This window comes from Lampetra fluviatilis, chromosome 30 (genome assembly GCF_964198595.1).
Source record: "Lampetra fluviatilis chromosome 30, kcLamFluv1.1, whole genome shotgun sequence".
Lineage (NCBI taxonomy): Eukaryota > Metazoa > Chordata > Hyperoartia > Petromyzontiformes > Petromyzontidae > Lampetra > Lampetra fluviatilis.
This window is the reverse complement of record NC_136304.1, coordinates 9,631,392-9,657,974: the sequence shown is the minus strand read 5'-3', so window position 1 is coordinate 9,657,974 and position 26,583 is coordinate 9,631,392. Positions and strand designations below refer to the sequence as shown.

Here is a 26,583-nt window from a genome sequence, read left to right as displayed (position 1 = left end):
GTCACGCGGGGGCAGCCAAAGAGTCACGTGGGGGGCAGCCAAAGAGTCACGTGGGGGCAGCCACAGAGTCACGTGGTGGGCAGTCAAAGAATCACGTGGGGGGCAGTCAAAGAGTCACGCGGGGGCAGCCAAAGAGTCACGTGGGGGGCAGTCAAAGAGTCACGTGGGGGGCAGTCAAAGAGTCACGCGGGGGCAGCCAAAGAGTCACGCGGGGGCAGCCAAAGAGTCACGCGGGGGCAGTCAAAGAGTCACATGGGGGGCAGCCAAAGAGTCACGCGGGGGCAGTCAAAGAGTCACGTGGGGGGCAGCCAAAGAGTCACGCGGGGGCAGCCAAAGAGTCACGTGGGGGCAGCCAAAGAGTCACGCGGGGGCAGCCAAAGAGTCACGCGGGGGCAGCCAAAGAGTCACGCGGGGGCAGCCAAAGGGTCACGAGGGGGGCAGCCAAAGAGTCACGTGGGGCGCAGCCAAAGAGTCACGTGGGGGGCAGCCAAAGGGTCACGAGGGGGGCAGCTAAAGAGTCACGTGAGCGGTGGGGAGCAGTCAGAGCCGCAAGGGGGCATCGCTTTCGCTGCCCCATTCCTCCAAGGGCTGTGATTGGTCAGCAGCGCGCCATTGTCAACGTCTTCCGGAAGAGCGCAGCCGATGTTCGCGTGGCGTCTTCCAACCACGGCAGGGCTCCCATTCTCTGCTTGTCGAGCGGCAACGCGGTGCACCGCTAACTTCTCATTCCGGAAGATCCTTTAATGAGAAGAAGAGCCCAGAATAAAACAACAGCAACGCGTGTTGGTAGCGGCTTTAACGCTGTAACCCCCGACCCCCCATATCTTCCGGAAGATGAAAACCCACGTTACCGAAAGAAGCACTGCAGGAAGATCAAAAATATATTTTGTACTATAAAAATATCTTCTGGAAGATTTAAAAAAATAACTTATTCTGCAGGATTAAGATATATTTTGGAATATAAAAAAAAAATCTGGAATATTTAAATAAAAATTCTGGAAGATACAAAATGTACTTCTAGAAGATAAAAAATAATGTTCTGGAAGAAAAACTTCAGGAAGATAAAATGTTCTGGAACATAAAAAAAACAAATGTGAAAGACAAAACCCTAACTCTGGAAGATAAAATAAAATAAAACTTCTTCCAGAAGATGAAATCCTCTTCCGGAAGAGCGCGCGCCGATTCATCGCCAGTGGGCGGAGCTCGCGAGCGCGAGACAAAACGAGAAGCGGGCGTCCTATTGGTCAATTTCTCCCGTGTTCGTGACGCGCGCGCGCCGTCGACCAATGGCGCGGCGCCTTGCGGGCGCGGGCGACCAATGGGCGAGCGAGCCGAGCGCGGGGCTCGCGCCGTCCGCTCGGCGGCCATTTTGTCTCCGTGCGTCAATTCGGGCGCGCAAATGGTCGCCGACTTTTAACGATTAAATCATCCGCAGCAGAGAAACCCCCGAGCGAAACGCAACCGAGCGACTTTACCTCACCCCAACTTCAATCGTGGTTACGCGTCGAACGTGCTTAAAAGTTGCAACGACTCTAAAAAAAAAAATCATTTAAACGGAAAAAAAAATCCCCGTAAATTTCTCGGCGGCGGCGGCGGCGGCACCAACAACAACAACCACCACCATGAGCTCCATCAACGTGAAGAAGCTGAAGGTGAACGAGCTGAAGGAGGAGCTGCAGCGCCGCGGCCTCGAGACCAGAGGCCTCAAGGCCGACCTCCAGGAGCGGCTGCAGACGGCGCTCGACTCGGAGCCTCCCGCCGCCGACTTCGCCTCCGATGACCTCGAAGACGGCGGCGGCAGCAATGGAGGAGGTGGTGGAGGAGGTGGGGCTCATGGCGAGGAGGAAGGTGCTGGAGGAGGAGGGGGAGACGACGACGTGGACGACTCGATCCTGCTGGAGGGAGACGACGAGGCCGGTGGCGTGGCGGAGGAGGAGGATGGGGACGAGGGAATTCCCGTGGATGATGGCGCGCTGCTCGTGGCCACCACCAGCGACGAGGAGACGTCCAACCACGCGGCGAAAGACGAATTGGACGAGGAGGAGGATGATGATAAGGTAGAAGACGACAACGACGAGGGGCCGATGGAGCAGCAGGAGCCATCGCGACAGGAGGAGGAGGGACACGCGGAGAAGAAGAAGCAGCAGGAGGAGGAGGAGAATGGATCGGGAGGTGGAGGAAAATGCACGGCTCCCGAGACAGGTCTGGCGTTGTCGATTGTTTACACCGAGAGGATCGATTATAATTGTAGTTATAGCAACTATTCTGATTTAAACTACACTCTTGTGTTGTGATTGCAGCAAATTGCGTGCCGTGCGATGATGATGAAATGCAGCTACGATAGGTGGTGGTTGATGATGGAGGAGGTCGCGGGTGGTTTTGTTGATGGGTGTAGTTTAGGTTTAGTAGTAATTGGCTTTGCTAATTATACTAAATTGTGTGTATGGATATGTTTGTGTTGGTGACAGTGGTGGTGGTGGTGTAGATGCTAATGGTGAGCAATAGTGTAACTGTTATCGTGCGATTTGCCACGAACGCAACTGGTTCTGGGCCGCCCCTAGGACGACTCGGCATAAAATGGGTACAGTGTAAACATCGCCACGAGGGAGACAAAGGCGGCCGGGCGTGGCGCTGACTCGTTACGTGTCGGCCTTCATAGTTGCTCGTTAACAACATCACTCCTATCGTCACAGACTACACGGGGCGATCTTTGTGGATCTAGTAGCTTGGTTATAGGTCATGGAAGTGGCAAGCGTATTGATGAGGATCGTGTGAAGGTGAACTTGGTGGTGGTGAGTGTAGTGGTGGGGTGTTGTGTTGGTGTGGAGCCTTCTGTGGTGATGAAGGAGCTCGGATTATTGGCGCAGTTGCCGATGGATTTTAGGCGTTGAAGAGGAAGCCACGTGGGTTTCTCGATTGGATCGATGATGCTCACGGTAACAGTGGTCCAAGCGTAATTATGTAGGGGGCATATTTATTTTAATGTGGTTCAACGTGCTTCTGATGAGCTTAACATTTATTATAGGAACATACAATTGCAAGGCTCAATGGGTTGTTTAAAATGTACAATACTAAGCACGTGTCATGTGGGCCGGTTATGTAAAGCGCCGCAAGGCACGACCCTTTGTTTATATACTCGGCAGACTTAACGTGTTCTGTCAGGTTTAAGTAGTCAGCAAATGGTCTCGGGTTCGTTATCTTGATTAGTTGCTGTCCCCCCCCCTTCGCGAGTCTTGTTAATATACCATACGATCTTAACTCTGATAAACTGCAGTGAAGGAAAGTGGACGAGAAGTCGTTGCTGGCTTGCAATCACAAACTTAAATCAACTACTTTACAGAATAAACCAACGCAATCTCCCGCTATTACAGCACAAAGACCGGCGGGGCAGAATGTTGGGTGGGGGAAGGGGCATCGCTTTGTTGGGCATCGCTTTGTTGATGAATGCCGCGTGATGGAGGGGGAGGAGGAGGAGGTTGGTGAAGGCTTTTGTCAGAAGCAGCAGCAGCAGCACACCATCAGCAACGCACCCCGGTATCTTGCTCATCATGGCTCCACGCACGTGGTCCCGCCATTGTTCATTGCAAACACAGCCAACAAAAACACGTGGCCCATTGGCTTGTCTTGCTCAACGCGCGGGGTTTACGTTATAGTTATGATGTATTGTTCCGCTCGTTATGAGCTGTCTATAATATTGGGTTCCCTTAATGGAGGCAAAATTGTGACGCAATTTAAAGGCATCTTAATGACGGCGTTTGCTTTACGGCAGAATTTGGCCTCGCCCAGAATCATTCGTTGCTTCGTTGAACTTTTTGAATGCTTTTGAATTGCGAATTGTGTCTCTTTGTAATTGTGTCGCTGTTGTGTATTGATTGAGATGGGGGGGGGGGAGTTGTAATACAGTGCTAGGGTGCTGCGTGTGTGATGTACAGTGTGAGATGTTGACTGAGCGAATGTATATGGGTCCTCCTGTGTCAACGTGGTTTGTTCTCGACTGTGTTTTTTATGACCGGTATATTAATGTAGTGTGGCGTTTGTGTTCACGAGCACACGCATTGTGCTTAACTTAGTGCATAATTCGTGGGCTTTGTTTACACATCTCACTTTTTTGGCTGCTTGAGTTATAGAAATGGAACGCAAGACTTAGCTACGAAACCTTCGGCACTGATTTTTATAGGGGCCCGTCCATAAATGACGTCATGTACCTAGGGGGGGGGGGTGGTGAGACATTTGTGACGATGTGTGATGGGGGGGAGGGTTGAGAAATGAGACGTCACATCAAAATGAGCAACGTTAAATAAATAGACAACACGTTCTACTTAATTAAATATACTTTTTTATATAAATGTTTTCTCTTACAACATCAGAGTGCAGCGCCACATTAAATACGCACTACAATGACAATAGTTTAAAGCGATTTGATGCATGTTTTTTTGGGGGGGGGGCACAGCTTTGTGACGTCATATTTGAGGGGGGTCTGACTTTTTGTGACGAGGGGTGGGTCAAAAATCGTCCAAAATCGCGTGATGTGATTTATGGACGGCCCCATAGGGAAATACGTTTTGTTTCCAATGTGTCATTCAATTCTAGAGTTGAAGCTTCATTCAATTACATATTCATAGAATATTACCACAGTGGTCCGAAAGTATGACTTTTAGAATTGTCTATTACACTCCGTAGTGTCTGACAAACTGCGAATATTATTATTTTTATTGTTGAAGTAGTCTGTACTGCTGGGGTTATCTTTATGCAGGGTGCCACGGTGGCGAGATATTAACTACCTCTCCAGGTAAACAGGTGGTCGTGGGTTCAATCTCAAGCCTGACACCTGCTGTATATGAAGTTTGAATGCTATCCCCGTGGTCGCGTGGATTTTTCTCCGGGTCCTCCCGCGTTTTCTTCCATTTAAAATCAACGTCATGTGTTTTAGAGTATTTGGCTTCTATACGTTTGTAGTGTCTTGTAAAATCACTGTCGGACACGTTACAGGTCACCTGCTTACACTTTATTACTCTATTCTTGCACCAGTTGTAGGCACTCCTCTGTCTATACGGTCACTTGTTGATTAACGTCCCTTATCTGCTTTACACCTCGCTAACCTGCCTGCGGCTGCTCTTCCTCTCAGCAGCTTCGCACTCATACAGCAGCTCTCGCTCTCGGTAGCTCCGCACACAGCAGCGCTCGCACAGAACTTGCACACAGCAGTGCTCATACAGAGGCTTGTACACAGCAGCGCTCACACAGAGGCTTGTACACAGCAGCGCTCACACAGAACTTGCACACAGCAGCGCTCATACAGAGGCTTGTACACAGCAGCGCTCACACAGAGGCTTGTACACAGCAGCGCTCATGCAGAGCTTGCACACAGCAGCGCTCATACAGAGGCTTGTACACAGCAGTGCTCACACAGAGGCTTGTACACAGCAGCGCTCACACAGAGCTTGCACACAGCAGCGCTCATACAGAGGCTTGTACACAGCAGCGCTCACACAGAGCTTGTACACAGCAGCGCTCATACAGAGGCTTGTACACAGCAGCGCTCACACAGAGGCTTGTACACAGCAGCGCTCACACAGAGCTTGCACACAGCAGCGCTCATACAGAGGCTTGTACACAGCAGCGCTCACACAGAGCTTGTACACAGCAGCGCTCATACAGAGGCTTGTACACAGCAGCGCTCACACAGAGGCTTGTACACAGCAGCGCTCACACAGAGCTTGCACACAGCAGCACTCATACAGAGGCTTGCACACAGCAGCGCTCACACAGAGCTTGTACACAGCAGCGCTCATACAGAGGCTTGTACACAGCAGCGCTCACACAGAGGCTTGTACACAGCAGCGCTCACACAGAGGCTTGCACACAGCTTCCCTCACTCTGCGCCGCTGCCCTCGCCTACGTTCCCTCAGACCCACTCACTCGTCCGATCCGGGCGGGGGGATCAATCATCACCCGCCCGGCGACTCGTGAGGGTTGAGATCCGTCCCTGGCTTGAGCGGCAGAGGCGAGATTTCTTCACCTTGGTCCCAGCAACCCGAACTCCCGCTCCGCTCTCACGCGCCTCCTCATATCCTCCCAATTATCCAGTTCCTGCCTTGTGTCTCTTTAGGGCCAGACAGGCTAGTGCCTGTCTAGCGCCTGTCTGGCATCAATCACCCCTTATCGTACGTCTCTCTGGCAACACCTCCGGTGTCAGCGTGCAACCCCGGCCGACCCCGTCTGCACCCGATTCTCCCCTTAATGAGGTGCAACGTAAGGTTGCACGCACGCACCTGCCTGCCCTCAGTTGCCCTTGGCCAACAGTGCGCACCGCGTATTTTACCACACTACACAGTTACGCATGATAAGCCATGTTCGTTGAGCTGTCATTTGTGGCCAGGTCACTTCTGAAAAAAGAGCTATGTAGCTCAGTGGGCCTTACCTGGTAAAAGTAAATAGTTTAGTTGGGTTAGGTGTGCAAAGTAAAAAAATAACAAATCTAATCACTGGTAACATGCTTCGTGCATTTTTTAAACGTTGCAGGTGAGCAGGAGGCTGTGAACGCGCCCGAAGTCGCCGTGAAGGTGGAGAAAGACGCGGCAGCGGAGGGGGCGGGAGAAGGCGCAGTAGCAGCAGCAGCGGCGGCGAGCGCGGAGGCCGGCGCGAAAGTCGAAGCCGTGAAGAACGAGGCAGATGAAAGCAACGACGGCGCCCGCGGACGCAAGCGCGGGCACGAGGAGGCCTTGGCCAATGCTGCGACCTACGAGTACAAAGATGAAGCCTCTGACCGGTGGGTGTTCTTGCAGTGTGTGTGCGCCGCTTCGTTTGTTCATAATTAACTGTATGCTTTTAAGACCACTGTGCAAATTGAAGGTTGTCAGTTTTAAGCAGTTGGTTCATTCTTCCCAATCCGCCTTTGGGTTCATTAAAATCGGCACCACTTTCTGTAACTTTTGATTGTGGTTTGACCTTAACGTGACTGCTGTTTGTGGAATGTAGATTTTATGCCACTGGCTCATGCCAAACATTGGAAGGCCATGTGCCATGATTATCGAAACAAAGCAGGTCTGGAACTGTTTATGCTTGGTAACAAACAATATGATTGCTTACCATCTTATTGGCACTGTAAGTTTAGAGAACCGATGAGTTTCAGCCAAATTCCTTGTAAATGTAGGGGATTTCCGCAGCAATCGATGTCTACAGTGTGGAAACTAATATGTAGAGACGGTTGAAACATTTTGAGCGTTGCATGTTTATGCTTTTAACAATACACTGATCAGACAGCTAAACCTGTTTTTATTTGTCTTATCAGAGTATTGTTTGCTGGTTGTTGAATTATCTCTACTGCTTGTCGATTGAACTTTGAACAAATATGTCCACGTAATTGTTAGCAACATGCATTGTAAAACAATTGTATTTGGGTGTGGCTCTTTGGAGCCATTGTGCCTGGCTTGGAGTCAATGAAAATGGTTAAGGGGTTGAGCCTTTGCCGTTTGTTATGGTGAAAAATGTTCTTTCAATTGCATGTGTCTGTTACAAAACTAATGATGCAGCTCCGTATTCTCTCAACCTCTGGTGTAAATTAAGGTATGTATTGAGTGAATTTGGTGTGTTCACGCAGAAAATCAATGCAGCCTCCATTAGAGGATGAAGATGAAGACATCGATGAGACCTTGGTTGTCTTGGACACCTGTAAGTACACCTTTGATCGTCGTTTAAATATCATTGTTGTAACGTTCTGACCCGCCCCGACTGGACATCTGTGAAAAAGCGCTTTATAGCTTATCGGATTCCTCCAGTATGAACAAATAGTCTGATTCTGATTTATTTAGCACCATTCTAATCTGCCTTTTTACATTTGTGATGATCACAATTAAGACATGCAATTGAACCAGTGTAATGGTAATATTTCTTCTTTCAGATAACTCAGATCTGCACTTCAAGGTGACTCGCGACCGATACAGTGGTTTTCCACTGACTTTCGAGGGATTTGCCTACCTGTGGTCGGGTGCCCGGGCGACCTTTGGCGTGATGAAGGAGAAAGTTGGCTTTGAGATGAAGGTACAAGTCAAAATAATTTTTTTTTTTAACCAGCTGAGAACTCAAGAGAACCAGAAGGGTTATGTAATTATTTGCGCCCATTCTGATCCACGTTACTTTTCATGTTTTTGAAGTACATGGTAACAGTCTTATTTTGTAGGTGCATTCTTAAATGCTCTAATCGTTCACAAGCAATTCGATAATCGTTCTTAAATTATTAACACGATTGGCTACGTACGGTTTGAAGGAAGTTTAACATGCATACATGTGCAATGTAGGATTATTAATCCCCCAAGCATTTTCAATAACTGATATTAGCTGTTGTAGGGAATTGAATTTAGGTTGATGGCTTCAAAGTACACTTTACTAACCTCTGCCACCACTTTAACCTTCGTTAAATAAAGTATATAAAATAATCCAAATGGGCTTACATCTGGTCCAAATGAATGATTTGATGACGTTTGCTTCGCGGGGAAACCTATCAAGTAAAATGCATATATAGTATTAGAATGTCATTAAAATAACGGGTTTAAAAACCTATCTCTGTGTGCTAACAGCTAGTCACATACAGGACATTAAACAGTAATGCATCTCATTGGCCTTTCATAGTTAAATACATAACATGGTAAAATATTTAATTGCATGTGGTCTCATAGTTCAATAAACGACATTAAATAATGACGTATTTTGTGTAAATTAGGGCTTGAAGAAAAATGTATCTTAGGCCCTCGCATGTTGAATAAAGTAGATGAAGAAATATTGATTCTCAGTAGGCCATGACCTCATTCTTATTAAATAATGTGAATGCATCATCTCAGTGGCCTCACCTGGCTCATTTAAGAACGTAAATATCAACTGCCCTCTTAGAATAAAGGACATCACTGTACACTAGAGCAGGGGTGGCCAGCTGGCGTCTCCCGAACTGCACGAGGCTCTTTAATCTACCACATGCGGCTCTATCAAAGGGGCATAATGTAGAACATACTATCACAGTAGCAAAGAATAATTATTGTTTCCCGTGCTGTGCCGAAAACTGTCAATATATACAATTATATACACGCTTGGCTCTTTGCAGAAGCCCATGGGTACGTTTTGACTCTTTGTCTGTTACAGGTTGGCCACCCCTGCTGATATAAGATGGTAGAATTTTTTTGGACAAAAAAACATCAAATGCAGTCATGTGCTGCCTTGTGGATAAAGTGTGACATTGCACATCATGAATCGTGACCCAGTGTGTGGGATATGTTGCAATGCTTATGTGACTTGGGTTTTGGAGAGGAAAACAAAACCACAAATCACCCTGTCCGCAGGATTCACCGGTTACCTGAATTTGCGTGCTCCTTGTGCCCTCATTTTTTTTTCAGGTGACCGAGAAGATTACCGTGAAGCACCTGCCGTCTTCGGAGCCCTGCCCCCACGTCGTTCGCGTTGGCTGGTCTCTGGACAGTTGCAGCACTCAGCTAGGTCTGTGGCAGATTTTATTATGAAGCTTCGTAGCATTGGCTCTTGATTTTTGCTTCTATTTTGGTGTTTGCATGGCTGAATGGCACTTTGAAATGTCTTAGAGTGGCTCCACATTGCGATGGGGCTGCCAGGATGAGATGTTAACTACTTTGCCTGGTATAGAGGAGGTCCTAGGTTCGATCACGACCCTTGACGCCTGCTGTATATTTGGAGTTTGCATGTTCTCTCTATATGTGGTCGCGTGGATTTTTGTCCGGGTCCCTCAGGTTTTTCTGCTATAAATGTACTCGTGGTAAGCCACTTCGTTGGGCTATAACTTATGTCCAGGTCACTTCTAAAAAAGGGCTATATAGCCCAGTAGACCGTACCTGGTAAAATAAAAAATAGTTTAGTTTTTAACGAAAAGTTTTAATTTCTAAACACTGCTTAACTTGATTTTAACTAAAGGATTATGCAACCCAAAAACCAAGTAGCTTTGTAGATACCTAGGCTCTGTCTTGACATGAATAATGATAACAGAATTATTCAAATCGTGATTAGGCATACTGTCATTTCACTTGTCACTGCATTGGCATTAAACCATTGTAACTGTGCCACAACATTGTCATAATAAGATCCTCAGCCTTGACTTAAGTCCTCTTTCTCTTTAACGAAGCTTCAAACTTTTGTGGAACTGCACAATATATATAGGTATCTTGTGTTGGTCATCGATTATGATTCATGTAAATAATATGCTCTTAAAATCAGATGAGTGAATCAAAAGTATTAGCAAGCCAGAAAAATTAAGAATAATGCAAACGAGATGGTAAAATGAGACCTTAAAGAATCAATTCTGCGATCAAATTGTTGCTGCATTGTAAACATTTATTGCGAGGAGGGGTAAATCAAGGTGCCTAGTTATAATTTAAATACACAGCTTGAATGCCTGTTTAACAGTTATATAAATCTTAAGTTGCATAAATATTATTTTGGTTGTGCTGTTTCTGTGTTATCGTACAGGAGAGGAAAAGTTTTCTTATGGCTATGGAGGCTCTGCAAAGAAATCTGTCGACTGCAAGTTTGACGACTACGGAGAGGAGTTCAGTGAGGGCGACGTCATCGGATGTTTTGTTGTAAGTGTCTCAGATGTTTGGTGTTGGATTTTGCCACTGTGTGGTGTTGTTGAAATCTCAAAGTTACACTTGGCGACTTGTCATTAGTTTGCTCCATTTTCCCTATCTTAATGTCATGAATACATCCTCAAATTTTCAAGTTTATCAGTAGATGCAAATTTGAGCGATTGTGTATGGAATTATCTGATTATTTGTAATTACATTACCTTTGCCAGCATTTTTATAAATGTGGGTTAAAGTCCCATTAAATTGTTAGCTTGCACTCAGACTTCCAAATCCTAGGGTGGCAGGTCTTCCTGGCTACTAGTTTTCTTGCAATATAAAATGTTCTTTTGGTATGTAAAAGTTGAGAACCTTTGGTCTGTATTATCACCATTTGCATAACCTCATTTCTTTGAAACAACAGCAATTAAAAGCGCTCCTAAAATTCCTCCTAATTTTGTGGTCTGATCATGTTTTGTGCTTTTGCTCTGATGGCCACTAATTGTTATTTACTATTGATCATGATGCCTTGTGGTTCAGCGCTATACACACAGCCATAAACGATCTTATGATATTCATGATGTGCTCTCAAGTATAATTTCTTTCATCCTCTTCCTTGCAGAACTTTGAGGGTGAGGAAGTGGAGCTGTCGCATTCTAAAAACGGCAAGGACCTGGGGGTGGCTTTTAAGATCAACAAGGAGGAGCTGGCTGGGCGCCCACTCTTCCCTCACATCCTCACCAAGAATTGCTCCATGGAGTTCAACTTTGGACAGAGGGAAGAGCCATTCTTCCCACTGCCCGAGGGCTTCGTGTTCATCCAGGAGGTGCCCCTGGATAAGAGGATCCGTGGCACCGTGGGGCCCAAGACCAAGGCCGATTGCGAGGTGACCCGCTGACGTGGGATGGTGCTGACGAGGGCAGAGCTAAAATCTTTTTAGGCAGAGGCTTCTCTATATCCAGCCCCCTGCTCACAATCAGGCGTATGCAAGGTGCAGTGATTTGATATGCATTTTATTTGAGAATGAAAAAAATAGGAAAATCTGTGGGGACTAGTTTTTCTAAATATTGCCATAAGCAGTAGTACGGATGTGTGAGGCTTTACTTAATGATGCCATTGCATTTTATAGTTGGGCATCATGAATCCAGTTGCCATTATGGTATCTTCCATACTCCAGGTAACTTATTTCACGTATGTGTATAAAGATATTTAGGCTCGCTGGTCTCGTCCTGAAACTGCAATGAAAAAGCACCAGGGGAGGCAGCTATTACATCTGCCTCACTGAAGACGGCCGCTTGTGTTGCGACCGAAACGTCGTGTTTTCTTTTTTAATTTTTTCTATCTACGTGACATTACCAAAAGAACCAGAGAGTATGAGGGGGTGTCTAACACGCCCCCTCAGTGAGGACACGCCCCCTCAGTGAGGCCACGCCTCCCTCGGTGTTAATCTGGCTCTGACTAGCCAGTGCCTCCCCAGCCATTGACCTCACCGCACGTCACTGAGCTGCAATGCAGTTAAGCTGGTGCTACACTATGAGACTAATGTAGAAACGATTTCATAAATTCAAACAATTGACTACCTGAAGGAGAGAAACTGGTCCTGTGAAAACTGCACTGCCTCGGGTAGACCATTAGTATGACAGTGTTTAAGAGCAATAGCTCCTCATGCAATTAAGTGCATGCATCAAAAGCATAGGCTACACCTGTATTTATTGATAGTCAATTCCCTTGGTAATTCAATAGTGGTATGCTACTACATGCGTTTGCATCATTATTACAAAACCATGCACACCCAATACAATGAATCAAAGTACCAGCCATCAACTTCCCATTGTCAAGATATATTGAATTGGGCTGCACCTGCATGAGGGACAATTACTTCCTCCACCTGTTCCCATTTTGCTCATTGGGGATCCCCTTGCATAACGTGCAAACCTCATTTCCAGAATTTAGTGTCTTATCATGGTGTCTTTCACCTTGTGACACGATTAACTCACAGTTATTAAATTAACTCGTAGAAACAAGGTGAAATTTTGACATTGCAGTCTTCCTCCTCTATATGCAGCAGCCGCAGCGAAGATACAGATAACTTACTCTTTGCTTCTTTCGGTAAAGTCACGCTTGTGTTGCGCCCGAAACGTCGTGATTTATTTTCTACCTACGTGACTTTACCGAAAGAACCAAAGAGTATGGATTCCTGCAGTCACGAAAGCTTCAAATGAAGATACAGATCACCTGTTTTGGCAAGCACTTGACACTTTCCTGACTGTTGTATGCGTTGTAGGTGTTGATGATGGTGGGATTGCCAGGCGTTGGCAAATCAACATGGGCCGAAAAGCACTGCCGCGATAATCCTGAAAAGAAGTACAACATTATGGGTACCAACAACATCATGGAGAAGATGAAGGTAAACTTATAGGTCTTGGTACATGCTACTAATAATTATACGTGCCATTTGCTCCCTCACATCTTATGACCTTGACTTTTATATTGTGGAGTAGACCTATAGGATTTTGTGATTATTTTGAGTGCCGTAAAAAGATGTGTATTGAAGCCAGTGCATTTTTCTGGAACTGGCTGATTTGTCATTCAGCCAGAAAAGTAGATGCATGAAATGTTTAAAGTTGACTTATCTCTTGAAGTAGTCTTTAATTTAGGATACTTGTAAATGTAAAGTATATTGTCGCAATTCTAGTTTTCTTTTAAGAATCATTCATGAACACAAAACCTTTTATGCAGATCTGACAATGCAGTAGAATACTCTGCTTTTAACTGTTAATATTAATATCCTTGGTGTATTTAAGTTATATGGAAGTAATGTAAAGATGTCACGAATATGTCACCTGCTTTCGCACCTCCGATTAGCACGGTTGGCTGCGTGTACAGTGCAAAAGAAGCTCAACACACACATCACTGCTTTATGTGGTTCCTTTTAAAATGAATATTCTCCCCACCCCATGTGTAGATCATGGGGCTCCGCCGGCAGCGCAACTACGCGGGCCGCTGGGACGTTCTCATCCAAGAGGCAACGCACTGCCTCAACCGCCTGCTGCAGATCGCTGCCCGCAAACGGCGTAACTACATCCTGGACCAGGTAGGCCCGCGCGCGTTCGTGCGGGCCACACACTGTCTAGCGCCTGAGATTCATGCCAAACGTCGTCAGCTATCTGCTAGTGGGCGTGGGGGTGGGTTCGCTTGGTAGTGCTTGGCAGGAGCCTCGGTGTCGATTGGATTTCCATTGAGGATGACATCTCATTGCAACGTGATAGCATTGTTCCGTGGTACTGCTGCGGGGAGGGGTAGAATGATTTTAACACAATTGCGCAACAGGGTATGTGGCATTAGGATTTTGGTTGCTGGCTAAGGATGTTCATGGTTTCTCTTTTGATGTGACAATGTTATCACTTTCACCGTGAAGTGGAGTGTATTCTTTTCCAAGTTTAAGGCCAGTAATAGAATATGTATAGCAAACATCAATCGGTTAGACATACTATTTGTGTGGACATCCTCCATTAAGACATCGTGCAATTTTCTTCACAGTCCACTGATATTGCATATTTTGTAATCACGAGGACACTTTGAGTGGTTATTGCTAAATATAGCATCATCATGCAGTTTCAGCCAATGGCTATCCAGTGAACTCCTCCTGGCTGATGTTGTTGTTAAGCCTCGCAGACCCTCATACGCCTGGTTAAAGCACTGCACAAGCTGCCCAGCCTTTTGTATTCATCTTTATTGAAACTTTAAATGAAGTGTCATGTATTTTAAACACTTATATTTCTGTTAGCTAGTCTTGTCATGCATTCTTAGACGAAGTGTTCCCCTGTGTCATATACGCATATCGAATATGGCTGCGCTTATTTGAATAGAAGACAAAGTTAAACGTTTAATGGCAGTTTAGAAAAAAGTGTTCTTGGCAATTTGCGAATCACTTAATTTTAGCCCTGTGGTTCACGCAATCAACTGAAGGCTAGAAACATTGCCCAATTGTGAGAGAGGGGATGTATCTGTGGCTTTAAATTGCTGGGCATTGAATGTGTACTGTGTGTTAACCGGTTTGCAGAGGGCTTGGGAACTACTGCTTTGTTTGCCCCCTTAATGTCTGTTAATGATATGGACCATGTGGCCACGTAGGATGTTTGTTTGTATGTATGTTCAACTTGTTTCGCACCAAACGTAGCCAACCATGCGAATCGGAGGATCATGTGTTGTGACAGGGTAGAGATTGCGTTTCGTAGTTGCCTTGATATTTTCACGTTACAGGTTTATATATTTTGACTTGCCTGACTGTACTTGAGGTTTGCTTCTTGTTCTGTGCTTGCAACGCAATGTTTTAATAGTGCACACGCGATGAACTGAAATGCATTGGCGTCGCCGAGTAACGCAAATGAACTTTTGACACGCTGCCATGTTGTAAATGTTTCGCGCGGGAACGTGACGCGTTGGCGCATCGCTGTAACACGCGGCACTTAGTACGTGCAGTTCCTAAATGGACTGAGAACAAGTCGAGCGACGTTAAATGCTGATGGCGTAAAGTAAATGCACCGCTGGTGAGTAAAGGAAGCCTGCTACTTGGTAACATTGAATTTAACAAAAACGCTCGTAGGTGATGGGCAGACTGTGTTGTCTTGTTAAATGTAAGTACAAGGTAAGAGCTGACTAACAGTTACGTTTTCAGTGCCAGCAAGATGGGCCATAAGGTAAGTGTGAGTCCTTAGTTGTGCTGCAAAGGGAAGGGGTGAGTATAGGAGGTAAGTCATTTTTTATTCTTTATTATAACCCCGGCTCTTGAATATGTAGGATTTGCAAGTGGAACCAGGTAAGTACACTCATTATCCATCCCTGAACTTTCCTTAATTCTCTTTTAGTGTTTTATCCCTAGGTAGATGTAGTGATTGAATGCAGTGGGAATGCGCTCATGTTTCCATTTCGAACTTGAGATGGTTTAACATCCGTGGTCTTTTTTAGTACTTTTTTATGCAATTATCCTGTGTAAGGTCTCTCAATGTCCATATAATGGTTAGCCTGTGGTTGTTTTGCTTAAGATGTAGGTAATCAAATATAAATGGCATACTTTGGATTATTATTTAGTACTGAAACATGTTTTCAGCTTGGTGGACATGTCTGGTTATGTATGTAGATTATAGTGTTCCTTTCTGTCATTACTCTGTCATCGTCCCAGCCAACATAGGCGATGGAAGCACTTTATCTGTAGTTAATCTGTGTGCGTTGCTCTGCTTTTCAATCTAGATTAAAATGCATAACACATGCATTGGAGGCATGTCAAACTTGATCGAATTAAAAAAATTCCTTGAACATTACTTAAAGTAGCAGACCTTTATATTCACGTTGGCGATGAGGCCGTTAATGTTCTAAATTGTAGTTTTTATGAACATTTAAATTAGCACCTCCGATTAGCACTGTTGGTTATTTACGGTGTGAGAGAAGTTCAACATACATACATGAACGTTAATTGCGTAGATTTTTTGTTCCTTCCAGAAATGATGTAGATATAAATAGCATTACAGTGACGAAATAGGAAAGCACCTGCCAAACAACATGAACTCTACAATTTGTGGCATCTAAAAATACATAAAATCTCAGCGAAACCAATTAAACTAAAAAACTTTTATTTTACCAGGTAAGGCCCACTGCGCTATATAGCTCTTTCAGAAGCGACCTGGCTATGATAGCTCAACGAAGTGGATTATCAAGTGGAAATTTATAGCAGCCAAGTACACTAAATGCCTGTTTCTAAATGGGGAGGGAAACACGGGAGGATCCGGAGAAAAATCCACACGACCACAGGGGGAACATGCAAACTCCAAATATACAGTAGGCGTTCGGATCAGGATTAAACCCACGACCTCCTGTATACCAGATGAGGTAGTTAGCATCTCCTAGCCACCGTGATAATGATGAGAACGACACGCAAACTCCAAGTAATACAGCAGGCGTCCTGGTCGGGATCGAATCCACGACCTCCTTCATACCAGATGAGGTAGTTCACATCTCGACACTGCGGCACTAAATTGAGGGGGGTAGCGTTTATGGTCATGGTGGAAGTTCAGCATACTGAAAGGTAATAATAATTACTGACGTCTAATTACAAACATTCCACTATGTCAAGACAATTGGCAAAATATTTAGTTGGAATATTTCAAAATTTATAGCAAACATTTCTTACTTTAGTTCAGTCATTCTATTTCAGTTTAATCCGGGTCACCATGATACTGAAGAAAATTTGGCAGGCCGATTCCTAAACCTATGGATGAAATGTCCCGGACAAATGTCAATTATTAAAGCTGATAGGCAAGGGTTTAAAACCAGAAATCGCACTGATTATTATTAAACCAAAGAAAGAGTAATCCAAGAAACGGACAAAATCCCAATAAATGAGCCAATAATGACACGTTTGTTTCAGTTTTTTGTATATCGTAAAATGAATGGTGGCAGCCCTCGTAAAGCACAAGGATGACTAAGGTGTCCCAAGTGCATTCAATCACAATTCCGTACAGCAGATGAAAGTGATTTATAATTGCGAGTACACGTGATTCCCCCCCCTGCACCTATGATCTAATTGGTTCCTCGACGATGGTCGAGACGTCGGAAGTCAAACCCTTATTTCCCTTAGGTGCAATGTTATATATTGGGGTTCTGTTCCTGGAAACCCATTACATACCGTAAAAATACCAAAAATTACCACGAAAATGAATGAAAAAAACCTAACTTTCACAAACATAAAAAAACACATTTGAAAATCTGCGTGTGCATCACATTTCAGCACCATTCGACACTGAGTCTGCGCATGACATGCACAGACTCATTGCCAATCAACTCGACGTCGTTAGCAGTCGTTAGGCAGTCATAGATACGAGTTTTGGCCGTTACTGTGAGGGTCTTACTGACTATGAGAAAGGTTGTAATAAGTAGGGGGTCGCAAGTCGGGGGTTACCTTGTCCATAAGCACACGCTGTATCCGGCCGCTACGCAAAGTGGTTTTCGTTTTTGAGAAATGTATTTGTCTTTGGTAGCCTTTGTGGATTTATCCAAATTCCAGCTTACTCGAGTCCAGCATCAAGAAGTTTTTTTAGACAAGTAACATTTTGGTGTCCAAAATGTTGCGTTACCCGTACTTATTTCACGTCCTACCCTACGCTGGCCATTGTTTCAAAGGCTCTTAATTTAGAAACGGCATTCAGCGGTCTTGTTGAACTGAAAGATCACTGCATATAATAATGATGATGATCACTGCATATACTTGGTTGGGTACTTTTGTCGTTCTCATTTGAACCATTTCCCATTCTGAGACGTCTGCTAGTTGCAGAGTGGGTGTCTCCATGACGTCTGAATCTCGGAACGAGCAAGTGGCTCTGCGTTAATTTTATTTAGAGAGGCATAGTAGCGCCGTTGTTTTTCAATACATTGTACTCGCCTCGGAGAACTGTCGCGACACGACCGCACTCTACGATAGCTGGCGCCAAACTGCCAGGCCCTCCCACATGGCCTTGTGGGAGGAGGGAGTTTTGGTACGGATAGTTGTTTGCGTTTTCTTCTGGTTTTGATGACGGACGCGTACGTAATCGGAACGGGTTCAAATGGCATCGTTTGTTTAAACAGGTACACAACATCAAAGTCCTGTCTACATGATTTCATGTGAATAGAATCTCATACAAGAAATTTGACAGCTCCTGCTGAACAACTTAAGCTCATCAATTCATGTTAATTCTGGCTTCTAAAAATAGTCAGAATCAGAATATTTATACTGGAGGAATCCGATGAGCTATAAAATATCGTTTTCACGGATGTCCAGTTGGAGCGGAAAAAACGAGAGTGCAAAGTACAGAAAAAGCAAACAAATCACCCAAAACATACAAATCAAACTAAACGATCCCCGTCCTACTAGGCGAAGGCCACTGAGGTATTAACTTATTTTTCAGAAGCTACCTGGCCACAAATGATAGCTTAACAAAATAGCCTTATGCGTTAACTAAAAGGTGACATGCACACACTTGGTTGGCATAGGTAATTTTATAGAAGTTGTCTCCGTATTTTAAACATGTCCTTGAGATGCTGTTAGTGTTTTTCTGCTGCTTTAAGTTAAGTAATCAATTAATTTCGGATAGAACCCCAGAAATTGTTGATGTACTGATATGTGACAGAGTCATGGTCCCAGCCAACATAGGCAATGGAAGCACTTTATCTGTAGCTATGACACCTTTGGTGATATCTCTTTATTTGGAATCGGCTGAGAGGCTGTTGAGATGCAGTATCGTTTGGAAAGGGCGTAGCAGCTGCATCTGTTGTTGAATGTACCTAATTTTGGATTACATTGTCATAATAGTATTGATATGAGGGCGGTTTCTAGGATTGACGTGTTTTCGTGAATATCGTTTGTTGGTTGTCTGAAGGGCACTTAGTCTGGAGCACTGGCTGAGTGCAGGTGGTGGGATTGATCTTAATCCTGCTGAGACCACAGTTGCACATACTACATGTGTTTGATCATGGCAAACAGCAGAGCAAGGATTTAGACATGTTCTGTGGTGTACTATGGTTTGAAAGTGTTCACATTTACTGCGTCACCTGGATATTAATAGTAGCATGGCTGAGACATTTTGAGTTGTCACTTGTTTTAATCAGATTTTGAAATACTTCACACATCTTAAGGTAAATGTCCTTTGCCTTCACATGCATTTAGTCGACTATAACCAGAGAATGAACAAACTTAGTAGGGCGCTGTGGATGCTCTTTGTAAAAATGCATTTTGGAGATCCATGTTTTTGCGTGGTACAGAATGGTTACTACACCTGTTGAGGCATTGTGTTTTTTCAAGGCAGTTTATAGCAATAATAGTATTAGAGGTGAATGGCCCCGCTTTCCTTAGCCTATGTTTTCTTAAACCTCCACACACATAGAAGACTTTAGCTCTTACAAAGAAGGGGGCAGGTGCAGGCTGAAAATGCATTGCCAGTGTAGGACTGGCTATCAGAATAGAAGACATCTATCACTAGTGCCTGTTTAGTGCTCTCCTTCCAGATCACCTTAGGCGCCTATATCTGGTTCAGATGGAAGCGCCCATCGACATCTTATCTGTGGCCAGGTGAGTGTGGGCTAGGGAGAGACAACTGCTGTGATGCGCCCGCTTTGCCGTTGATGCTGATCGTTGTAAGATGTCCAAAACCTGTCTGCGCTTATGTCGTCATTGCAGGCAGGCGGCTTCGGGCATCGCACGGCAGACCAAAACCAAACCCCAGTAACTGAATTAATGTCTCTTACATTCTTCTTTCTCGCCGTTGATAGACAAATGTTTATGGATCAGCCCAGAGGCGAAAAATGCGTCCTTTTGAAGGTTTTCAACGCAAGGCTATTGTAATTTGTCCTACGGATGAGGACTTAAAAGACCGCTCAAAAAAGCGCACTGTCGAGGAAGGCAAGGAGGTCCCAGATTCTGCTGTATTAGAGATGAAAGGTAGGTCCCTGGACAACACTGCTAAAGCAAGTTGGAAGGGAAAAAAACACAAGTGCCATCATTTTTGTTTTGTTTTTTTATCACTTGCACCAAACAGCCTCTCTCCTTAAAAAAACGCTTCCTCTTTCCCCCCACTTCTGCTACTTTTATATCTTACCCTGCAATTTGCTCTTGAATATTTATTTTGTAAAGGTAATGACTTTTTAATTCCCTTCCCCTCCTTTGTATTTATTTTAAAATTAATGCCAGTATCCCTGGCATGGCAAATTTTTTGTGTTCTGAATTGCCAACGCTGGGTGGATGCGCGTGCGATGAGCGCATTGACGCGGCGACACGCGCGCCGCCAGTGAGTTGGCGCCCGCCCATTTCGCAAGTGCTGATCTCGTTTCCCATCCCCCCTCTCTGTCTCTGTCTGTCTCACTCGCCTGCCCATCGGCCTACCCATCGGCCCACTCGCCTGTGAACCAGCCAACTTCACACTCCCGGAGGCGTCGGATTTCTTGAACGAAGTGGTCTTCGTCGAGTTGCAAAAGGAAGAAGCGGAAAAGCTGGTGGCGGTGTACCGTGAGGAGGGCCGCAAGGCTGCTCCGCCCCCACAGAAACGCTTCGACAATCGTGGTGGGCAGGGCGGCTTCCGGAACCGTGGTGGCGGTGGCAGCGGTGGCTTCAACCGCTTCGATAACCGTAACAGTGGATTCCGCAACTCCACTAGCGGCGGATTTGGAGGCCAGCGTGGTGGTGGGGGTGGCTATCGTGGAGGCAACAACGCACGTGGTGTTTCCAGTAAGTGGGGGGTTGTGGGATGCACTGCACACCGTTTGAATTGTGAAAGTTGGTGGCTTGAAGATAACGCTTATTTTGTTTGCCCCAGGTCTAGCGGCAAGTATCCTTGGTTTTTCCGCTCATGGGTACACGCAATGTGTTGCTAGTGGTTGTCGGTAATGTACATTTCGAAGGGTTTTAGCGCTATCTCTTGGTTATATGTAAGAAATAAAATACTCCGAAAAGCCTTGGTGAGTCACAAGGCTTTTTAGGAGGATCATGCATTCGAATGTTTAGCCGATTTTCAATGAGTCATGGGTTTGAATCCAGAGTAACTGGATAAAATGTATGCTTACAAGGGCACTATGCTCAAAGCATTGCACAGAGGGATTGAATAATGTATTGCTCTCCTGCTCACTCAAGGAATTTGTTTGAGTGCCCTGATCGCCCTTATTTTAACCGTTTGCCATTCCAAGTTGTCTGCAAGTTGCTTGAGAGGCATAGCGCCGATGTTTTTAAAAACATTGTACTCGCCGCGGAGAACCATCGTGACACGACCACACTGCACGATAGCTGGTGCCAAACTGCCACACTTTCCCGCCATGGCCTTGTGGGAGCCTCAGTGCCGATAGTTTATTTAAGTTTTTCTGGTGTCGTTTTGATGATGTACATCATCGGAACGTAAGCGGAAGCAGAAACTTTTTTTTAGTGTCCTGGTGTGAAGTTTGTGCATTTTTTGCAGTCCCTTTTGGAGTCGTGTAACACTGCACTGGTGATGTGGCGCAGTGCTTCGTATTCTCATCTTTTTGGTTGCACACAGTGTGCTGTTTTTGTTGTGTGTGCGTTCATGTTCATCCATTGTAATGTGTAAATATCTTCCTGTAGATTATGTCCGTGGTGGCTACAACAATCGTGGTGGTAGTGGTGTCGCTGCTGCTGCTGCTGCTGGTGGTGGTGGCTACAACAACCGTGGAGGGTACAACCGCAACCAAGCGGGCACCTACAGCCAAAGCCGCAACGCTGGTGGTTACAAAGGAAGCTATGGCCAGGTGGGCAATGACTTGTTTGCACTATTTACATTAACAAATATGTATTTGGTCATAAAGTATCTAATATGGAATTGTGTTCCACTTTAAAATATATCTACGCTTGAGCACTTTTGGCAACTGTGCAATACATCTCTTGCAGTGGGGAATCCTGACAATGCTGAGCAAAATAGTCGATCTTTGAATGGTGAAGGAAAGTTGTTCCACACTGGCGAGGGTTGAAGGGTTTCAGCAGAAGCTATCGCAAATGCAAACAAAACAAAAAAGAGATCTATTTTTGTAGATATCATGGACTATTAGAATATTTTATTTGAAGATTTGTGAGGAAAATAAATATATATATGACATTGCAATATGACTGCCAAACATTCAAAATATAAAAACATGAACAAACATGATGCTTTGTGGGAATAGGCAACATTGAAGCCCAGTGCTTGCTGGGAAATTTTAAAACATCAATGGCTTCTACAGTGCAGGAGCTATTCTTTTCTTGGTTATGGCAATATGTTGAGGAACTAAATGCCATTGTTGGTCTGCTAACCATGGGATTGGCATGGTTGGCTGTGTACGGTGCGAAAGAGGATCAGCATACATACATACATGAGAGGGCTTCAGGAGAGATTTTGCGCAGGTTTACTATTCCTCCATTGAAGGGGGGGGGGTGTGCAGACAGTTGTTTACTTTTTGGTCTTGAGTTTTTGTGGCATGGCCACACCGCACTGCGGCTTGTCTTTTAATTGCACATTTATGAAGGAGATGTGCTCATTGGCCAGTTGATGTTCTGATGCGGTTGATTGTAAACCAGATTCTTCGAGGAATGTCAGAGACGGGAAGTGTGGTGTTTGCTTCTTGAATTGGATGTTCCACTCTTAACGCCAGTATTCTTCTAGCTCTGGGTGAGATTCTAGGACGGTGACGGCATGTTCCCAGAAGGGGGATCAGGACTTGAGTTGGCGGAAAGGAACATTGTTGAGTTCTCGGTTGATGGGTAGGTTGTCATTGGCAAGAAGACGTGTAATACCCCTGAATGCAGTTTGCATGTCTGTGGATGTTTGGAATAATGTTTGCCAGAACAGGGAGCCCCAGGGGATTGGTGTCGGTTTCAGTATTCTGGTTATGATGCACATTGCATTATTTAATGGTGCATAGAGCAGTTTTGTGTACGAGCTCCCGGAGCAGGCTGGAGCACAATTCTCTGCCGCCTAGTAGATGAGTTGAGAGGGCGTCAGTTAGCAGCACTTCAGATGAGGCTCCCCAAGCTCATTGCTGCAGGCTTCTGTTGCAGGGCGAATTTATTGCTTCGGTCTTTTCACATCTCTGTTTTATGTGAGGCTTGAAGGGGGGGGGTCTGGCTTCTGTCCATGACAACCCATAGACATCTTGAAATGAGGTCATCGTGCACAGAAGGGACACGTCAAGGGTGGCATTTGCTGCACGATTCTTCAAGTGGAAATTGCTTGTAGTTTTGGAACTATTTGGTCAGTCTCCAGAGGTGTTAATATGCCTCCAATAAAGTTAGATCAACTGTTAGAATAATAGCAGTGTATTCGAGGTTTGTCATCTGCGTATATTAACTTACGAAATAATGTACATGGCAGGTCACATCATTTTTTTAAATATTTCCGGTGTAGTTACAGAGGCCATTCAAATATCTCTTGTGGTTGTGTTTACCAACGAGGTGTACCATGAAGGTGGAGTCCCCGAGTATCGTGTCGATTAGGTGTACAGTAGAATGGCATCTGATGATTTTGGCCAATTTCAGCAGCAGCACACCATGATGCCGAATGGTGTCACGGGCAACAGAGAGGTCAATCGTTGCTATCCCAGTTTGCAGTTGAAGCTGCAAACTAGTTTCAATTAGGGTGGTGAAGGCAACGATCTGTTATAACGCCTCTACGAAATCCAGCTTATTCTGGAGGCAGTTTGGTGTCGATAATGGGGAAATTTCCGGCAAGCAAGCAAGCCACGTTCCATCAGCTTGGAGGTGGAGGATGAGGGATTTTTAGCTCGTAGCTGGAGTGCAAGACTTTCAGGGTGGAGCCAGTTAGACAATCTTTTCGAGGTGAATCTGCATTTATTATTTACAGCAACAAGTTGATCCTGCTACACTGCTTTGGATACATGCAACTTTGGGAATTGTTTAAAACAGTGAAATTTGTTGTTTTCTTTTAAACTCTGTATGTTGACATGATTGCGCTGTCCGTAGGGCTATGGAGCCCAGAGCTATGGGGCTCAGGGCTACGGTGCCCAGAACTACGGCAGCTACGGCGCACAGAATTACGGGGGCTATGGGCAACAGACTGGCTACGGTACTAGCACGGCGCAGGCATACAGCGCCTCCGGCACAGGATATGGCTCACAGTACCAGCAGCAACAACAGCAACAGCAGCAGCAGCAGGTGAGTGGTGCCTGGTGGGCTTTCCGCCCTTGGTCATGTCAAGAAGTTCTGAAATTTAACTTATGACCAACAACTTTACCACCGCTTGCGTCCAGAATACGGAAAGGTCTGAGTGAAAATAAAAAAACAGACCACCAAATGTTTCCTTAGCAATGCATAACAGGACGTTATTTTTAAAATATTCTATCCCTTTTTTATTTTCTGCATTTTTTTCCCATCCCTGTTCAAATTTTTACAAGCCCACCCAGATGTGAGCAAATGTAATCTGTAGCCATTTTTAAGCTAGATAAAAAGGATATAAAAAATGTGGTATTGAGAAAAAAAACATTATCCTTATTTGGAACCTTTAATTTGCATATTTAATTGATTTATGCCCAACATTAATGTCACAATGGACCACAAAGAGAAAAAAGCATACCTTGATGTATTAAAGCACGCTTAGAAGTCATTGACTTACTCAAAACATCCTAATGTTGATAGGAATAGCAGATTTACAGCACACTTAATTTTTGTTTTTGAAAAATGTTCACATTCGGATATGTTATGATACCTCTGAATGTCCACTTGTGCACGTTTAATGTAGCTACTTCTACGTCTTGGACTGGAAATACATTTTATCGTCAGTGTCACGTGATTTTTTTTAAGCTGAGCAGCAAGTGTTTTTTTTTCCTTCTCTGAACTTCATCGGTTTTTTCTTTTGCGATGTGTGCAGCAGTATGCCCAGCAGTGGAACCAGTACTATCAGAACCAGAGCCAGTGGAATCAGTACTACGGCAACTACGGAAACTACAGCAATCCTGGCAGTGGTTCCAGCCAGTGAAAGGGGCCACATTGCGTGCTCGAGACCAGGCTGGGGGAAGTTGAGACTCCACTGCAACTTGCTTCTTTCTTCCCCACCTCAGATGGAGCACCAGCAGAGAAAATATCCCCCTCCTGCTGAATTGTGCGAGCCCTTTTTGTAAGCTTGCAAAACAGGTGTGGGATATTTAGCCAGGAAGGTGTTCCATTGTGTGCGTGGTTGATAAGCGAAGGTTTTAAACACTCGGCCCACAGTTTCACACACAACCTTCCCATGCCCGCTTCCCACCTCTTCATCCTACGCTTATTATGGGCCTGACTTGTCCGGAAAAATGAAAACCCAGTGTTTTAAATCTGCTATGCGTACTTAACAGTTGTCACATTTAACTTCCCAGCCTGTTCACCAATTCGTTGAAAGTTAATTAATGAATTGGCTGACACATGTTTTCATCCATGGTGTAACAGAGCTGCCACATTGCTTTTGATAATCTACGATGTATCTACACACAGCTTTTAATTTTTGGGCAGCGTTTATTTTACAGTTCCCTCCCTACCCTTTTCCCTCCCCCCAGCCCCCCTGCATTCTTAACAGTTGTGATTTTACCGTGTGCTGTGTCGAAATTATGCATAGTACCCATGTGTTGAAGCATTGTTGGGCCGTAAAAAGTAATATCCCCTCTGTCTGGTTCTCATTAGGCCCCAGCGTGCATCGATTTTTGCTTTTTTATCATTTGTACTGCTTGTGCGGTTCGTTCATTCACAAACTGTACACCGAAGATAATTGTTAGTGTTGAGAGTAATGAGCCTGCTCTTGTTGATTGGCTTGTGTATTCTGCTTCAGGTAGCTTGTGAATGCTTGTTGGACCTTCTTTGCTAGACAATTCCAATATTTTATTTTTGCACTTTTTTCATGCAAAATGTAACGTGTTGAATTGTGAAAATTCAGTCAAGCTGATGAGAAGAACCCATGTATTGTTTTTTTATGGCCTCAGGCAAAATTCAGTATGCTCTTTGCTGTAATTCTATATTAGCAGCAAGGTTCACACTGCCATTCGACAGTAGAGCAGGTGTAGGTATTTGACTTGGGATACAAGTTGTACACATTGGTTTCCTTTTTTTGCAGAAGGTTTTGTACTTTATACATCTTTATTAAACCTCCAATAAGCCCATTTTTTTTGTTGGTGTGTTTCTTGAATTTCTGTAGCTTGTGTTTGTAGCAAAGGCGAGCGAAACAATGAAGATGGATATCGCAATTACCATTGCACTGATAGAAAAAAATTGCTCACAGCAGGTTTACACTTTTTGGGCAGCCGACACAGCTTGCACACATCATGTAGATACCAAAGCAATTCCACCAACAGTTGCTGGTCGTGGGCGCACGGTGGAACTGTGTGTCTGTTGAACCGTTGAATTGAACCACCCCTGCTGTGCCTATGAAATGCATTTTATAGGGGTCTCCGTGTGGAATTATCGTAGGAACAAAGAATATCCATGTATTGATGACAACCATGTAATAAACAATTTCTGAGAATA

At 44.8% G+C, this 26,583-nt stretch overlaps 1 protein-coding gene across 2 annotated transcripts; it reads left to right on the top strand.

The window, feature by feature from the left end:
- The first annotated feature begins 1,333 nt into the window (after positions 1–1,333).
- HNRNPUL1 (heterogeneous nuclear ribonucleoprotein U like 1) lies at positions 1,334–26,583 on the top strand. Of its 2 annotated transcripts, none has more exons than XM_078870582.1 (14): positions 1,334–2,202; positions 6,523–6,769; positions 7,601–7,671; positions 7,901–8,040; positions 9,384–9,483; positions 10,483–10,595; positions 11,200–11,463; positions 12,862–12,984; positions 13,543–13,671; positions 19,878–20,046; positions 20,515–20,829; positions 21,694–21,857; positions 24,061–24,252; positions 24,968–26,583. In XM_078870582.1, exons 1-14 carry the CDS (start codon positions 1,623–1,625, stop codon positions 25,070–25,072), a joined length of 2,712 nt encoding a protein of 903 aa, XP_078726708.1. In that variant the 5' UTR covers positions 1,334–1,622; the 3' UTR covers positions 25,073–26,583. The 2 variants fall into 2 exon arrangements, with proteins under 2 accessions (XP_078726708.1, XP_078726707.1); XM_078870581.1 differs by having other exon boundaries at positions 1,335–2,202; positions 24,965–26,583.